This window comes from Uloborus diversus, chromosome 5, assembly GCF_026930045.1.
Source record: "Uloborus diversus isolate 005 chromosome 5, Udiv.v.3.1, whole genome shotgun sequence".
Lineage (NCBI taxonomy): Eukaryota > Metazoa > Arthropoda > Arachnida > Araneae > Uloboridae > Uloborus > Uloborus diversus.
The window spans coordinates 153,842,761-153,861,643 of NC_072735.1; the positions used below are offsets into that span (position 1 = coordinate 153,842,761).

Genomic DNA, 18,883 nt, shown 5'->3' on the forward strand with positions numbered 1-18,883 from the left:
ATAACACTAATCGGGACATTACCAGGCGTTTGCTCTACGCACGAGTAAATTAGTAGACAGTCAACTCGGTTCTGTTTTAATAGCGTTGTGGAACAGCTCCTAGAAGAAATTCGACTAATTAGAAGAAAAATTGATTCTTCTAATTTTGATTCAACTAAGTTGCCTTGTGTGAATGCAACGAAAAACGTCAGTCAACTAGTTAACAGGCAACCTTTTCGAAAAGTTAACTCCACTAACCACTTCGTGTGTAAGGTGACTTAAAGTGTGCTATTTTTTTAAAAATTTGTCTTTTAAGAATCCTATCATTCTTCTGTGCTAGTAATGTGTATAGCGTTCACGTGTTTCAGGATTTATGAAATTCTTTTTTCAATAAAAAAAATTTTGATCGTATGATCGCACATTTTCATTGAAACGGCTAAAATAACTCTTAAAATTTTCTTTACACAAAATACGTATGTAGGATAAATTTGTTAAATTTCCAGGACTGGCTACTTGTGTTTTCAAAAATAATTCTAGAAGAATTTTCTTATATTTTTCTTTATAATTTAGGGATGGTAATTATTTTGCCGACTACGGATACTTCAGAAGTTACCTTCATCTCTCTACGTACTGCGTGGGTATGACAGTTGGTTATGTAATTGCGACAAGAAAGAAAATACATATACCATTGGTATGCTTTTTTTGTATTTGTTTTTATGTTATTAGTGATAAGCAAACAGTTTTCTTACATCGGTGTAAGTAATTAAATTAAACTAAATCTTTTTTAAAAAGGAAATATGTTTATTAGCAATGACTGCAATTTTTAGCTGTTTTTCACTCTGTAATTTCAAAGCAACATAACCAAATAATATATTTTTGTAAATTTTTTCCCAAGTGGTTTGGAAATAAAATCATCTAGAACTGAATCTGGTAGATTATCTTTTCGTACTGATATCAATTGTTAAATGCTAGCGGTTTCTTTTGCATATAGACTTTATAAATATAAACAGTAACATTTCATAGCCACAGAACAACAGTTGGATAGATAATCCCAAGAATAACAGCGAGATATCCTACTGTCGCTTTGAGGCGAAGATTTATATTATGTACTTATATGCAATTAACAGATATCTGGGGGACAACAGGTGGGATAACCCGGTTATCTGCCTGGACGAGTTAGAATGATAATATTGTAAGTCGAAATTACTTCAAACTTGAGTTAAGAATCTACTGAGGATCCTCTTTAGTTTCTCTATGTATAAAGTCCCAAATGTGCAAAAAATGTTATCTATATTGGCAATTAGGAGGTCACAAAAATTGTCCAATATCTTGAATTGCTGTTCAGGTGAGAACGATAATGGTATAAGTCGGCTTCCAGGCTACTGATTGGACCAGAAACCAGAATTTTCTGCTAACTTTTAATTTATAGTAGCTCTTGCATGTATTAGATTTTCTTTCAGCAAAACCATCATAAACTTGAAATAGCAGTGGTGTAAGTCGTTTAAAGTTACTTTAAAATAAGTTTTTAGTAATTTTTGATGCAAGTTGAAACCAGGAGCACCCCGATTAGTGGTCACGGTAGAAAAATTTCCTTATTCGGCAAATTTTGTCTGCCGATTCCCTAAAATTATCATCATCCGGCAAAATCTGAAGTTATATTCGGCAAATTGAGAATTTCTGCACTCTCAAAACTTTAAGTTCAGGGTGCCCCTGGTTGAATCATGATAAATAAAATATACATCGGTAATACAAATTCTGCTCTTGAAGTTAAATGACGCAGACCTTATTTTTTGCAGATGATTTTTACAAATCCTTCACTTACTCGAAAATAAGTAAGAATGACTTACGCCCTTCTCATTCTAATCACGACATCACAATATCTTCCAATTAGCTTTTCATTCAATAAGTTAAATTACGGCAACGAAACAAGAAGCTTAAATTTCATTGTCGGAGAAAGACACATTCAATGAAAGGAAAACATTAACAACATGAGATCCACTAAAACCCAAACAGCAAAGGATAATTAATTACTAAGACGACCACCGGTTGTTAACTCGGTCTTTGAGTGTGTTCTTACTTCAAACGAAACATACGAGTCTTGTTGGAAAGGAAAACTAAGGATAACCTCCATTAAATGGGTTGGCCCAGAACTCGTTAATTTACTACTGGAGGTCAATGTCGTCAGATTCCGAGGCAAATATCGTTTCCTCCGGCCACATTGCAACACATTGATTCGATCATTCATTCATTCTCTAATTCGTGATGCTGAACCTGAGATTAAATTGGGTGTACATCATGAAATATGATAATAAAATAATTTTTTTTTTCTTGGTTGAGCATAAAGGCATTTATTGCCCGTTAATTTGCAATTTTGGTAAGAACAGTTTTCATGTTTATTCTATTTCAGACACCGTGTATCAAATGTAATCCACTAAGTACATAAAAATGATTCCTTAATTGGTAATTTGTTTCGGTTATTTTCAACAAATAATCTTTTGTTCAGCGTTCGTGAATGTAACTATAACTTTTTCTTAAAGTAATAAGGAAGTATAGATTTATACTTCAAGATACAAAAATGGAATGACTCAATTATGTGTTAGTAACAATTTTTCAAATGGTTTGGAAATATACTTATAATAAACAAGAACGCTTTAAAGTTGATAAATATGTCTTTTGCTATCATAAAAAATGGTATTGTTTCGTTTACACAGCTTGTATTATTAAAAGTATCAAATTTTATAAAACAACGAAATAAATAACATTAAAAACTAAAACAAATAAACCAATAAATGAAGAAATGGAAAATAGACTGAAAATGAAAAATGGAACAAATTAGGCGTGGGCAGGTGAAGGGCAACAAATGCATTTTTTTTTTCCATTTTTGTCATCTAGTTCAAGTTTACTTTTTTTATTGTAAGAGCTTGCTTACTTGGTTTCCCCTAAAAAAAAAAAAGAAAAAAAAAAACCCCGTCTAACTCCAACATTTTCTTACTGTTAGTGTTGAATCCAAAACGTGTAATACCCTAATAACCTAATAGGAAGGTGTTAAGTTACTTTGAATTGCCTAATGTGTAAGTAACCTTTCGTTTTTCTTCCTTTTTTTCGTGTAATGCATTTGCTGAAAATTATCACACTCCACACAATTCATAAATTAGAAGATATTTTTACTCATTAATCTATGGCATAAAAACGTTTTCGTGTGTGATTTCTTTTCTTAATTAAGGTCAGTTGGGGTAAAAGGAAGGATGGGGGTAAGTGGAAACAAGCTATTTCCACACTTCCGGTAGTTTTTGCAACTAAACTTTTCGTAATTGAAGAATATAGTTGGGGGTAAACCTAACCTGGCAACATTGTGAGGGCTACGCAGATCTTAATCACAGCACCACGATGCTGCAGTTTAAGCTCGTCCCATCTGTAGGTATGCATAAGACCGTTTACCCCCTAGTCTAACAAAAGTAAGGTAAAAGGAAACATACTGAGGTAAAAGAAACAAAAATTACTTCATTCGTTTACAAGCAGTCATAAAGTCAATTTTCTTACATCCAGATACTTTCAGAGAGTGAAATCTTTTGAACAACGCACACAATTTTGTCTCAATTTTAAAAAAAATTAAAAATTAATTTGAATTTTGACATTTTGAGTTTAAATTATGTTTTTCGCAATCACGAGTGTATGTATGTAGGCTTGTGTGTTTGTATGTGGGGGGGGGGATGTGTATGTGTGTGTAGGCATGTGTGTATGTGTTATTTGTGTAGGGGTGGGGTATGTGTATGTGGGCAGTTGTGTGTATGTGTAGGTGTGTGTATGTGTTTGTGTGTAGGTGTGTGTATGTGTTTGTGTGTAGGTGTGTGTGTGTTTGTGTGTATGTGTATGTGTATGTGTATGTATTTGTGTGTGCGCGTGTGTGTAGTTGTGTATGTATGCGCGTGTGTGTAGCATATGGATGCAACCTGGAGACTGTTTTCGCTAGAGGAGCAGCATCGTGAGGAGCCGGTCGACGCGGCGGTGGTGCTGGCAGAGGGTGCTGGTGGGAAAATAAAATGATAGCACATCAAAACTGTTAAATGAAAGCAATAAGCAATCGTGATTGCTCAAAAAAAGGAAGGAGAGAATCTAAATTAGAGGCGATGAAATTCTACTTTTCTTTATTCAAAGCTGGCTCGATATAAAAATATGCGCCCTTTGACAAGAACTAAAGCAAAAAATGTGTATTTTTAGGTGGTGAATATTTTGGGATGGCTTGTATCGTCTGTAGCAGCATTGACTGTATTGTACGGTGTTTATGAATGGAACCAAGGGAATGTTCCGAGCTTGGTGGTATCGACCTTGTATACGTGCACAAATAAATTTGTTTGGTCTTTAGCATTAGGATGGGTTACTGTCGTCTGCATGACTGGAAATGGAGGTAAGAGTCTTGATCCTTTTTGGAGTAAATTGCTTTTAGTTGAAAAGTTCAAAAATGAAAAAGTCTAAAAATCTGAACAAAAATCGAGAAGATTAAAAAAAAAAAAAGACATCCCAGCATTCAGCACTCATTTTGATTTTGATTATGTTTTTTTCCAATCTCAAACTGCAATAGGACCCTACTGGTTGGGTCTCTTGTCTCTACAATGGAATGGTATGGATTGGCTAAAAATTTTTTACACATCTTATTATGACTGCTGATTTTCTAGAATAGGTAATACGAGGTATATCCATAAAAAAAAAAAAATTGTGAATAAGATATGGTAATAAAGACAAAAAATTTATGCCTCTGTCCACCATTACACTTATCCTAAAGATCAATTTACAGCGTTTAACGTTAATTACTATTATTTCTAATCAATCTTAAAGGATGGGTATTAGTACTCTGGAAATTTTGAACTTAGATCAAATTTCGCTGTTTAAATTCATCTATAACGTGTTTTTTCCTAAAAAAAAACGTAGTTTTATAAAAAAAGCAAAAAAAAATGTTTTTTAAATGTAAAGTGTTTGAGTAAAGCTAAGAAAAAATAAATAAAGTGTTGCCGCACACGGTTTGTAACTATGACGACGAAAATTTCGCGTCGATATTGCCTCGCCAAGTGCTTTTGTACTTCAACTTTCGGTTCGTTTCATTAAAAATTCGTGAAATTTTCAGCTCCCGAATTTACTGATAACTTCATTTTCGTGAAAATTATGTTTCGAGGAAAATAGGTGCTTTTACAGTATTTTATCTCTACATGTTGGTGAACATATTTAATCAAAAGTGCACCATTTAGCCAATAAGTCATCCGTTTATTGTAAATTTAAAATAACAATATAGTACACTACTGATAAAAACTGATCGCTCAAGGAAAAAGTTTGTCTAGAAAAACCAGTTAACTTGAAGATTTTATGACAAAAATGATTTTTAATTTTTTACCTTAATATTTTTTTTTTCTGCCTGTTCAATAAACTTTTAAAACTAAACACTTAATTGCTGAGAAGAGCAGTCATAAAATTCCTAAGCACGTTTCTTTACCGGTGACGCTCAGGTGAAAGGAATTACTTCCGCAAAATGTGTCAATCAACTTACAGTTTGATTCAGGAAATCATATTTATAATTGCAGTTCATTAAAAGACAGTCCAGGAAAACATCGCGGTGTGTATATGTGAAATATTCAATGATCATCTTTATAAAAAGTGAAACAAAAGTGCTTTTAATGTGAAAACATAGTCACTAAGACTGATATTAAAAAGAAACTTCTGAAATCCAAAAGCAGTTCTATTGAGAGATGCTTAAACATGCTTTTTTTATTTTATCAAAGTCATTGTATTGTCTTTCATATATCATCGATAATGATACAGGAAACTAAATGAATGCTTTGAAATAGAACCTTGCAGTGCCGAGAAATATGATCTTTTGCATCAATTAATAGAGAAAAATACCTATACAAATATTTTATATATTATGAGTCAATATGTTTGGATTTTTTTTAAAAGAAGGTAATTGAAAGGATAATGTTTTTAATTGTGTGTCAATTGAAAAGGTTGACAGTTTAAGTTATCTGAGCATTGAACAAACTCGAAAAATGATTCTTGTATTTATTTATATTGCATTCATAAGTAGCGAGTACAAGTATCTGTCATACATCACAATTTTGTTTGGAAAAGATTTGGAAATTCGTATATTTAATGAAATTTTTATGTATCAATTGTTAGTAAAATACAGCTATTATTAAGTGTATTGTCTGGAGTTAATTTAGTGAAGAGATGTTTTTATTGCATAGCGAAAAGAAAATAACTGTTAATGATGCTATATAAAATGTTGAAATTATTGAATTTTATTCATTTTCTTTTGCACTTGATTTTTCGAGTATCAAAAGAATTAAGTCTTTAAACTCTTAGTTACATATTTTAGTCCCTAAAATTAACATTAACAACGTTTGATTGTACGTCTTTTTAGAATTCTAGGAAATTACTCAGGCCTAAAAGTGAGACATTTTAATGAATTTCACATTAAAAATACATTGGCTTGCATATAATGGCTTGCAAATAAAACAGTTTGCATTTAAAGAGACTTTGAATAAAAATTTCACTGATTTTGAAGTTTGCTTTTTTAAAAATTGTTTTATTTTTATTATAGAGGAATCTGCGAGTTAATTATCAGTATAAATATACGTTCTGAAGACTAAAGCCCTGAATCGTAGAACAAGTAGCGTAAGTGACATGCCTGCCATCTTGGGGCTAAACGATGTTCTCTCTCCCCGTACCTGCTGTCGTGAAGTAGCGTGTTGTAATTCTCGATTGTGGTTTCTTATAACTCCATGTTAAACCACAACCAAGAAGCACCACAATCACAAAGCAAAACATGCTACTTCATCAAAGCAGGCATAAGAAAAAACCGGCATTCAGCCCCAAGATGGTGGACGTGTTAGTTAAAAGCTAACATCAAAGGCTTTAATGAAGACTTCAGTGCTCCCGCATTGTAGTCTGGGCGCAGTATACTGCCGTGTGCAGGTAAATGGCAGTATCTGCAGAAATGAGTTTTTCAGATATATGAAGAAATGTGCGGTGGATTCAATACTATAGGAAAAAGTTCGAATTAGATGTTTTTTTCGCGCCTTTTTTTCAGCGGAAACCAAATAAGCGAGCTCATACAATAAAGATAACGTACACTAGATGACAAAAATGTAAAAAAATGAAAAATTTGCAGTTACTGCCCTTTACCTGCACACGGCAGTATAGCCTCTTATATGGATGCTTCACTTGCCAAATCAGTTAACTCCATAAAACATAAGTCGAGAAAAGAGATGAAGATAGTGTTATCCATAGGAGTGAATGGGCCTTCGTGTTACATTTTCTGCCATCACAGGGTCAGAAATGTACTGAACCAAAAGTTTGATATAAATTCACATTCTACACTGCAAAAAAAATCCGTAAAATTTATGGTTTTTTACCGGCAGCTGGGTTGGTTGTGCAAAACCGTAAAAGTTGCGGAGAATACCCGTCAACATAACGGTCTTTTACCATACAAGGACAAATTTACGGTTTTGAACCGTTCATAGCTGAAGCGTAGAACGGGAAAAACTGTTTTGTCAACGAAACAGGTTTAAACCGTCAAATCTACGGGAAAAACCAGTTGAAATTACGGGTATTTTTTACAGTGGAAGCATTGACTAAGCACTATTAAACCAGAAATGAGGAATTTTTTAAAAAAAGTGGAGTTAATCGATTTGGCAACTGAGGCATCCATATGTTGCCCTGTATAAATGTAGTCTACGTGATTATTTATTCAGTTTCAGTAATATGATTTTTTTTCCGTGGTCCTCATTTTACACAATCAACTGAACGACTTTAATGAAATAGAGAGGTAGAATTCTTGTTGAAGTTTCACTGTTATAAATTTTTTTTACTGTACCATTTCTCATGAAAGCGTTAACTGAGGAACCTTAGAGGAAGAGGTAGTTGATTTTCAGATTTGCGAGAAATTACTGTATTTTTCTCTGTTATTTCCATGCTGCAGCCTTTTAGCCTTAAGTCTTCAGTTACGTCTAAACGGTTTCAAATTGAATTTTTCTAAAAATCTGACTTTATTTTACATGATGTTGTACAAGGTCATAATTCATACAGTATTTGTAAATATTTTCAAGAATAAAATATAATTTAATTTTTTAGGCATTGTGACCAGAATTCTGAGTTGGCAAGCGTTTGTGCCGCTGAGCCGTTTGACATACATGGCCTACTTGGTGCATCCTATCATTCAGTTTATGTACGTAGGAAGTACAAGAGTGCTTATACGAGCAGATCACAGGACATTCGTAAGTTTTAGCCATTAGTTAAAGTTTTTTTTAGTAACAAACACCAGGCGAAAAACTTTGAAAATAAATCTAGTTTTCCATTACCATCATTGCATTTATAGTTAAATGTGGGGTGTTTATGTGCCAGTGAATGCGTGTGAATGGGGGGGGGGGATTAGTACACAGCTTGCCATGATTTTAAACCATATTAAAAAAGCTAGAACATTAATATACTTAAAAAGACGTGAACCTCCCTTCTGCTGGAAAAACTCGGGTTTCGTCAAACTTTCCCAGAGTTTCACGTGAAGTTGCATGTGAAGTGTATTGATTCAAATACCAATACATCTCCGGGTTTTTATTCCATACTTTACAAAAGTTTTATATATTGAAGCGTCTTTCTGCTATGTGTTTATGATTTGGCGACACTTTAACATTACAGGATTACTTACCGGACAAATGTTCTAGAACATGATTACATGATTTGTGGCCATGCTCAGGGCACAGAGGATATACAGTTTAATGTAATTCATCAATGAAATTAACCAGTTAATATTAGAAAAAAACCAAACGAATAAAAAAGTCTACGGCATGTTTAGACGAAAGTCTACATTTAAATTTCAAGTTTTTAGGTTAAAAAAAACAACATTTTTTATATCTTTAATAGTTTCTCGTAACCAATGTAAAAAGCTTACAAATTTGTGAATTAAACAAAGAGTTTCATGTAACCCCTTGCCGTGTGGTGACTTTTTTCCTAAAAATTTGTGCATTTTTAGTTTTTTAACTATTGTTTACATAACTAAAAGTAATGTCAATTCCCTTTCCAGATTCACAAGATATTGCAACTATAATCAAACAGAATTTTGCTCAAATCAGCAGCATGTCTCTGTGGTTTCCAAGTTGCATTGAAAACTAACTTTTGCTTTTAAAATCTTTTTTAGGTGTTTATGTATTTAGGATATGTGCTGACTGGATTCATGAGCGCTTTCGTATTGAGTCTCCTCTTCGAATCTCCATTCATGGCTCTGGAGAAGGTTTTTCTTGCTCCAAAGAAAAAAACCGACGAAAAAGAACTGCCAAAAAGTGTTGAGAGCACTCAGAAGCCATGGAAGGCCATTAATCTCAACCACAAGAGCAGAGTTTATTCTGTATCTGGAAGCCAAAATGCTGCGATGGAAAACGGTGTTCACTGAGAAATGGTTAAAGAAATGATAACGGGCTGTCTGTAAATAATGTCATACTTTTCCCCAATAAATTTATCCCTCCCCCCCGATTTGTCCCAAAAGCTCCGTTCACATGAACCATTTCTATCCTGGAAAAAACCTGCTTTAAACCGCATTACAGATATTATTTCCCGGGTAAATGTAGATCTTTCTTTTTTCTGCTTCCTACTGGAGTAAATGCTGGATTTTCTTACATGCACTACGCAAAATAAGTTTTTTTACTTGCAGGGTATTGCCGCAAAGGATGCTGGGTAAAATAGCTTTATCGGGTACAACCTTTTTTCACATGTGAACAGTAAATTTTCCAGTTTTTTTTTGGAGAGCTGGAACGAGAATTTACGAAGCACAAAAGTCTCATGTGAACGCGGCTAAAGAGTCACACTTTACCATGCCCTTACTATCCGCCTGTGACGTGTCGTGCTGTTTTTGTAAACATACTGTTGTAAAACAATTGTGATGTCACACTTCTTATTTCTCTCTCCATCTCTAATTAACTTTCAAACTACCATTTCAAGCACGATTTGGCATTGTATAAAAATAGATAAAGTGATTTACCCCCAATTACAATCTGCATTTTTTTTAAATGCATAACGTTAAAATCTCTTATTTTGTAATTTTATCTCCAGAATCACGAAAGCCTTAATAAGCACGAAAGCCAGATTATTTGAGGTTCACAATGCGATTTTGTCTCCCAAATACTACTGAAACTGAATCCGCAAATTATGGTATAGACAACATTTCGACGGACAGAATTGATTTCCTGTGTTTATGAGCTTAAATTATAAAAGATAAGATAAATTATTATTCATTACCGAAAACTGAAATTGCTTTAGAAATTTAGTGTCAACGTTTACATTGTGTTTTGCCTTACGTATACTTACTTGACAATATAATACCAGCATTAGTTTGAGAAAAAGTAACAATTTGGTGCATTTAAAATTTTTGCCTACACTGCGTAGCTTTTCTTCATGCTAATGTAATCTAGTTCGTCAACTGCCATGGAACGTAATTTTTTCTTACTTTTTTTAAATCTTTAACTTCAATTCATTTCATGTATAAGATAAAAACCATTACTTACATTTTCATTTCAGCAAACCGCATTTTCATTATGTAAATAATATTTTTCATTTCTGAAATTGGGTTGAAGGAATTTATGTTTATGTTACCTTCATTAGGAGTGTATCAGGGAAACATTTTTTTTCTCGTTTCATTATGTAATTGAACTAAATTTGATTCATGTTGGGCTTATTTTTTTCATTAGAATTTGGATGGAGGGTTTTTAAATTTTTTTCACTGGATTTAGTTTTTGAATCTAAACTAAAAATTGGAGAAATATATTGCAGTTGGGATAATTGTTTTGTAACATTTTTTAATTGAAGTTTAAGTTCATTGATTTTCATACTCTTATAATTTAATAAAGTTTGGTTTAAGAAATTTTCATTTTTGTTTCAAATGGTGTTGTGTAGAGTTAGAAATGATGTTAGACTAACTTTAAAAAACTTATCTGTGTTAAACATGTTCGTTATTTTTGAATCTGTATTTAAGATGTATGTTTTGTCATTATTTCTGTGGTATTTATAATTTATTTGCAAACGGTTGTATGTTTTTGAAATAAAAATCTAAGTAAAATGAATTGATTGCAATATTGTATTTCATCTAGAAGTTTCTTATTTCATTTTCTCATTCATTCATTAGCTGGATAAATGACTAGTTTTGGACATGGTTATGGCTTTTTAAATTTTGGTGGCAAATATTAGTTCCAGTTCATGAAAAATCGAATTCTAATGGGATTAGAACTTGGAAATTGAATTTACAGCCATGATATTTTTTAAATTAATTTTCAATGATGATTCAATTATATTTCCAGAAAAAAATGAACTACACAACTTTAACTAGTTATAATTCCACACTTTTAGTTATGGTCAGATTAAAATTTAGCAATGGCCATTCTAGCTGAATACAATTATTTTCAAGAAATATACAAAACAATTTTGAATAATACTAATAATATATTTTTTCTTTTAAAATAATCTTTTAAGTACTGGCCATTCTCGAAAGCGAAGATTAATACCACTCAGGACAAATTCCATTTCAAAAAGGGGCGATAGGTTGAGGATGGGCACTTACCGCTCGCACTGACTATCTCAGTCTTTTTCGATGCTACATTGGAAGAACTGCTGAACACGTTATTTTGCACCTTTTACTTCCGGGTTTTCCTCCCTATTTTGATGAAATCAGAGCAGACCTGACGCATGCGCAAATTGGCGTTAGGTCTCGGCTAAGGAAAACGAACAGTATGCATTTTTACTGCTAATTGATGTCGGTATAATGTAAATAATTACTTATCAAAATCTAGTTACTGTTAAAAAGTGGATATCCTTGACAAAAACTAGTATTAGTAGCCAAATTTAAATGTAACAGTAAAAGATTTAAATAAAAAATACTCCACTTATTAACTTAATAACAACAATAACAGCCAAAAAAAAAAAAAAAAAATAATTATGGTCAATCGTGCCCTGGACTGAAATTTTTACTTTATTTGGACTAACTTTAATGGAAAAGATGTGGTGCTATGGACATATTAGCTAGATCTTGCACATTTAAATTAATGGCAGAAATTTACTTCTGTGATAGAAACGAGCTAAGGAACGAGTAAGTATCAATAAAAATAAGAGCTGGGGAAAACAAACCGCAATGACAGTTGATTAAAAAAACTATTTAAAAACTCAGAAAGAGAATTCACTATTGGAGACAGAGAAGTGTTAACAAAATAAATCAGACTAGTTAAACATTTTTGTTTAAAAAAAAATGTAGGGAGGATATTCTTGAAAAATCTATTTTTGGAGTCCAGTGTCCTATCAGTTATGATCCAAGGTCACAACAACTAGTCATTTACCCTATCAGTTATCATTTATGAACCAATGTCCAACAAAGTAAATATTATTTAGCGGTTAATGCTCAGTTTTACGAAGTCTTAAAATAGTGTGTGAGAATTATTTGATTGAAGAATTAAATTAAAGAAGATTTCACTGTTAAAATAATTCGAATTATTGAGTGCACTAAAAGTTCCATTAAAATGAAAAATAATCCACCAGAATATTAAAGTAAGCCATTAAAATTTAAAAACACGCGCGAAAGAAAAAAAAAACAAGGCATTAAATGACGTTAAAAGTTCGATTAACATAACTCACCAACTAAAGAAGGAATTAGAAGCCCAATTAAAATGAAAAATTCCCGCCGACAAGCAAATATATCTAGTTATCAATAACCATTAAAATTCCACTAAAACAAAACCAAAAAAAAAAGGGGGAAGAAAAGATAAGCATGGAGCAAACATAGAACTGATGTAAACGTTATTTTAATGCAGTGACCGCCACTTAAAAAAACACTGGATTATAAAATCAACCGCAATTTAAAATCAAATCTGGAAGAACAAGGTCATTACAATACCAAACCACGTTTAAACCATCCTTTAACAAAAGGATGGTTTAATAATCAATGTCAACTTATATAATTAAAACGCGCGTATCTATGTATGTACCTATGTATCTATGTCCGAGTTACTTCTCCCGGAGGTCAATAAACTGACCATCGAACCATGTATCGATGGATTCGTAATTTTCCTGTCTTTATGCTTGGCTAAGTAACATACTCCTCCGAGAATAGTTAGTGGAGATATCAATTAAAAACTACTAATTATGATACTTAGAATTCGACACAAAATCCCTATTTTTCGAAGGCTTTCCTCCATTCAAATTATTATTCAGTGCCTTATCTCAACTGTCGACAACAACGCTTTTATTAAAATTTATAGCGTGAAAAAATAATTGAGTTGAAACATCTATTGCCATTTTTTCTCTCGAATATGAACAAATAAAATTCTGGCTTTTGGTTTAAAGGCTTTTCCTGTAATCGGAGGATTTAAAATGTTTACTTTTTGGTTATTTTTTCGTAATCTGCCACAAAATTTTATTGATTTTTTTTGTCTCGTTGTTGAACACTTGACATAACATTTATTTTCGAGGTATACCGTGCAAAGCCCTGCGACGCAGCTAATCGTTTTATAAAATCAAGCTTTTGGAAAGCATCTGTTACAAATGTAAAAATAAGTTATAATGTCTGCCCAAGAAGTGAGGGAATCGGTCTCGGAAAAGGAGTGAATCGCACTACCAAATTCGCCCTATGCAATAGATGTCAGAACAGCGTTTGTTAATGCCACAAAAGAACGCCAATATTTTTTGAACCTTTTGTAAAAAAAACCCCTCATGTTAAGTTAAAATGTCAACATTATTTTCAAACAATTAATATTAATATTTATTTTCTCGTAGCCATTCATTTCCTTTTTAGAGTATTGATTTCTAAAAGTGCAGGTTTGCCGGTTTATAAAATCAGCTGCTTTTCAAATCAAATGTCCTTGGAATCGATGCGATTTTAATAACGTTCGAATTTCTTCCATAAGCGCTCGTGTTGTTTTGGGGGAAGTAAGGGAGGGGGCAAGCTGGCATACAGACCGACCGACAGGCACGTGTTTACCATGTTTTAATATCCTTCTCTCAAATTTCTTATTTTAAATGCTCATTGAAATAATACATTTTTTTTGTGAGGTTTTTTTTTTGGAAAGGGGGGGGGGGAGGGACATTTCCAAGATGCATTAGGCATTTTTCATGCTTTTTTTATTTTCATTCTTTTTTAACTGGTAAGTAGGCTAAAATGTAGGGTAACATTTCGGGAGGATTCGTGTTAACACTTATGCTCAGCATGGGTTATGTGCCTAATAAGGAGAGAGTAGCGGGTACTGGGTGGGAAATAGTAGGGAAACGTGAGGGAAAAGTGAAATAGTTAAAATAGTTTAACTTTTTCAAAATGAGGGAAAGATAAATTTGTTTTGAAAATTACAGCACAGATAGGGGAGGGTGGAGAAAAGCGTGTAGGTTTTCGAAGAACGCTCGAAAATGGCAGTTTTTGGATTTTTATCGCACCAATTTCGGTTTTATTGCCTAGCATTGGTCTTGAACTTCAAAATGAAAAGTCATTTTTGTATTATTTCAAACCTAATATTTACTTGTTATCAATTTTTACAAACATTAGAAAAACCCACTTTGCCCTACCAGGAACCCAAAGCGCGTAAGCTTAACTAATTGTGATTTGGTACACTTGCCAATCAAATATGAAGTTATGAATGATTAAAATAGTTGACTAGCTACCTGCCATTATAAATATATATATATATATAAAAGTAGTACTTATCCAATTTCAAAGCAGAAATAAGTGATTAAATTAGTAGACTAATTAATTGCCATCCTAAAAAATAACTTTTTAAAGTTAAACTTATCCTACTGAATTAGAAAATCTAAGTCAGCACACGAATCAAGAAATTATAAATACATATATGATTCAATTTTATAACCGATTTGCCTTACCCGCTTTACCCAAAGACACTTTTTTTTTCAATAATTATATCCTTAAATTTGAAAAAGAAACAAACGAAATGGCTATCGTAGTTTAAAGGTGGATGGTGTCAGAATACCGTAATAGTATTGTATTATTGACAATAAAAGAAAAAAAAAAGCTGTTCTTCGACAAATTATAAGTTACAAAGCTTATTTATTTATTTATTTATTAATTTATAGAAATGTATCATTTTTTTCATTTTAAGTCTGGTTGCGCCATGCCGCTTCCCTGCTGGGATTGATAAAAACTCGGGGGTGTTCATGTAAACACGACATAAGTATGCATCGCCGCTTACACATCATACGGGGAAGGCATACGAAGGTCTACCCGCTTTGGGCCACACTCCCCTAGATAGAACAATGTGTTTTATAATACAACTTACTACGTTGAAACATTGATTTCATTTTTAGCATTAAATTTGTTCCTTCAAAAAGATATCGAAAAGATTCACTTTTTTCCACGGGGCAAAGTGAAAAATATAATATTTTTCTAATAAACTTGTTTATATGACTTTGTCAAAAATGTATTTAAACATCTGATCATGTAAATAAATGAAAGATGAATAAATGAAACAAAAAACGAATAAGTTAATTTTTATACGAAAAAATAAATAAATATGAGAATAAATTAGTAAATGAAAAGAAAAAAATAAGTGAATAAATCAATAAATAAATGAAATATAAAACTAAGGAATATAAATGAATTGATTAATAAATGAAAACGTAAGTGATTTAATAAATGATTGAATTGGTAAGGGAAATGAACTATTTCACTTCGCCCCATCCAATTTGTCCTGTTGACCAAGTGTACAAAACATTTAATATAAAAATAAGCTTAACATTAAATAAATAAATACTGCTCAGATTATTAGTATGTCCCAATTAATATTTAAAATGTTAACAACAAGAAGTTTATCATTTTGAAAAACAGAAATATTTTTTAACTTTCGACAAAATATTCCAACATGAGAATCAATTTTTGGAAATCGCTTGTATTATCCTTTTTTTTTTTTGGATCTTCAGAGTTAACGTTTTTCTGACTGGACTAAGCTACATGTGTATAGTTACAAGATGTGAATATTACAAGATAGGTGACGCTTAAAACAGTGTAAGTATTCCAAAATTTCACTTTGCCTCACCTTCCCCCACATATTCAAACATGGGTTTAGCCAAAGTTCACGTTAGGGAGGCCAAGCAAAGGCACAACAAGATGGCGATTTTCAATTGCCCCTCGCTTCCCCCCCCCCCCTGGAGACGGGTTTCAATATTTAGAGGCAATGTTGAAACTTGAAACTGCGCCATTACTCACATTTTTTGAAATTCCTATATTAAGTTTCAATAATATTATGTGCTGTTAAGTCTATAAAAGCTCTTGCGCCATAAAAACCAATAGAACTGGTTAACCAGGAGCTGCTATGATAAATTTTTTGGTATTGAAGTTTCAAAAATGCAATCCTAAGGTGTATGTGAAGACGTTTGATAGTGAATTGTTGCTCTCTCTCGGAATTTCCTCGAAATTGATGGCCATTTTTAGTCTGTTTGGTGACATAAGGTTAAGGACAAGGGCTCTCGGCCCGAAATTTATCGAGATTGAATCCTAAAAATCGCAATTTTTAAAATGTCTTTGGTAATATAAGGGGAAGGGGTTGGAGGTTCTGAGTTTACATAAGGTTATAAAGTGATTATTTGAAAGCTATTTCTAGCAACGGTATATAAAGGAGAAAAATCCTTTGAAATTAAAGTCTCCAATACACTATTTTAGGCATTTTTTTTGGAAGTAAGAGAAAAAAGAGTCTGGTACGGGGCTCTTCTCCAGAAAGCTTTCGAAATTGAAGTATAAAAAATACGATATAAATTATTTTTAGTGAAATTAGGGAGAAGAGTGAGGATCGGGTTTTTTTAAAGGAGGGACAGTTACCTTTCCTTAGAGAAGAACCTCTGGCTACAGCCAAACATGGGATATACACTTTATACTCATGACCCGGTTATAAAACGTTGTGTGAAATTCTGAAAATTTGAAAGTTCAGATTTCGGACTTTATACGGAATCCATTTATAGTACTATGTTTTTAATTTACTTCAGTGAAACATTGCGAAACTCATTAGTCAAAAGCTGAGTTTTAAAACTTGGGAGATGAGGCAGATTTTTCACATCAACGTACAGCATGATCCTTTACAAGTGAATAAATAAAAGTATAAAATGAAGAAATAATTATTTAGAAGAATTATTTATTGAGTAGCATACTTACTTAAATATTGAGATTTTAGCAAAGATTGCCACCTAAATATAAGTTTAGTTTTTAATTCCATGAAAATTCGCGATGTGACATGCTGTTTGAATGTAAGGAAAAGTCATATTTCTCTCTCAAATAGACTCTGGGAAAAGGGGTTTAAGGACCACAGTTTGATATCTTATTTATTACCATAGTCCAAAAACTTTTTAAGTTATCGTAAAAATGCGTAAACTTTCCCCATAGTGATTTATGTTAACAGCAGCTGTTTAAGCTTCTTTTTCTCAGGTGACGGTTTCTTCGGTTTTCTCGTTTTGCGCGCATGATATTTCAAAAAGTTTCCTATATATTTCCGAAAAACTTTTAATGTGTGTTTATCTGGTTTATATTTATGACCTGAACCTAAATTTATTTATTTTTTAAAAATTATTTATTTATTGTTTTGAAATTTTATGAGTTAATATCGAGAATTTCCAAAATCTTGGGCAAAAAAATATTTTTTTAAATATTAACTTTTATTTTTAGTTAAAATTTAGGTTCAGATCCAAAAAAAAAATGTACCAAACAAACATGCATGAAAAGTTTTACGGAAATATATAAAAAAATTTCTGAAATATCATGCGCGCAAAACGAGAAAACCGAAGAAACCGGCACCTGATAAAAAGAGACTTAAACAGCTGCTGTTAACATAAATCTCTGTGCGGAAAATTTACGTATTTTTACGACAACTTGAAAAGTTTTTGGCGTATGGTAATAAATAAGGTATCAAATTATTCAGAATTAAATTATGCATAACATATATTATTTCCAGAAAATCGAAAATTTTGAAGGTTAAAGGTCTTTTTTTTCACTTGAGAGGAGTGAGAGAGACGTAACAAAGATTCTATGAAAGAGAAATTAGGTACCTTTTAAGGATATCAGGTGGATAAAACCACATATCAGGAGGATAAAACCACAACGTTATTAGAAAGTTGAGCAATTCAAAAGTGGCAAAAAATTGCTCTTGCGCAAAAAAACCACCAATCAGTTAACATCAGCCAGGAGATAAATTGGGCAGATCATAATTATGTTTTCTTTGTGCAGCAGTAATCTTTTAGTAACCCGTTGACAACACTATAGATTAAAAAGACTTTTCTAGTTACGTCTTATGACTCCTGAACTTGTGTGCGCAGGATCATTTTTCTGATCTAGAAGACAATAATATAAAAGGGCATCTTGTCTATCAGATCGATTGCACTTTAAGATTCACGAATCATCGTCAATGGAATATACGAAACCAGTTTCTAACTGCAATAAAGAACAAAGGGAATTATTCTTGAAGGTGGGAGCAAATCTCTTGCGACGTAGCTTCAGAAAATGCTAGAAAAGTTTTTTTTGAAAGCAACCAACTGTTTTTATTGAGTTAATTGCAGTAAAATATAAAACGTGATAGGACAACGGCCGAGTTGAAGAGCAATAATGATTTTCCAGAATTTTATTTCTCGCAACTTCCAACCACAAAAAGGTAAAACCAAATAAGTAAATATCAGAAACAACTGGAAGGGAAGCGTAAAAGAGTAATTACTTGTTTTGAAATGAATGGGTTATTATCTCGCTGAAATATAGGTAGTTAATTTATCCACAAAAATTCAAACCTTCAATTTTTTTTAAAGCCCTTACAATTGAGAAAGATGAAGTTTTCCTTTAATCAAAAAAAAAAAAAAAGGTAAAAATGCTTAACTGTGTGTTATACTGTTTTTCCAGTGGATTTGCCAACAAAAACTG

At 32.4% G+C, this 18,883-nt stretch overlaps 1 protein-coding gene across 1 annotated transcript in view; it reads left to right on the forward strand.

Moving 5' to 3' along the window:
* LOC129223202 (nose resistant to fluoxetine protein 6-like) overlaps positions 1-11,027 on the forward strand; it is a 29,779-nt gene extending 18,752 nt beyond the window's left edge. Inside the window, exons 9-12 of the mRNA XM_054857769.1 lie at positions 550-670; positions 4,198-4,384; positions 8,098-8,240; positions 9,158-11,027. Of these exons, the coding sequence (XP_054713744.1) occupies positions 550-670; positions 4,198-4,384; positions 8,098-8,240; positions 9,158-9,409 (703 nt within the window). The 3' untranslated portion in view covers positions 9,410-11,027. The remainder of the gene's footprint in view (positions 1-549; positions 671-4,197; positions 4,385-8,097; positions 8,241-9,157) is intronic.
* Positions 11,028-18,883: the final 7,856 nt, after the last annotated feature.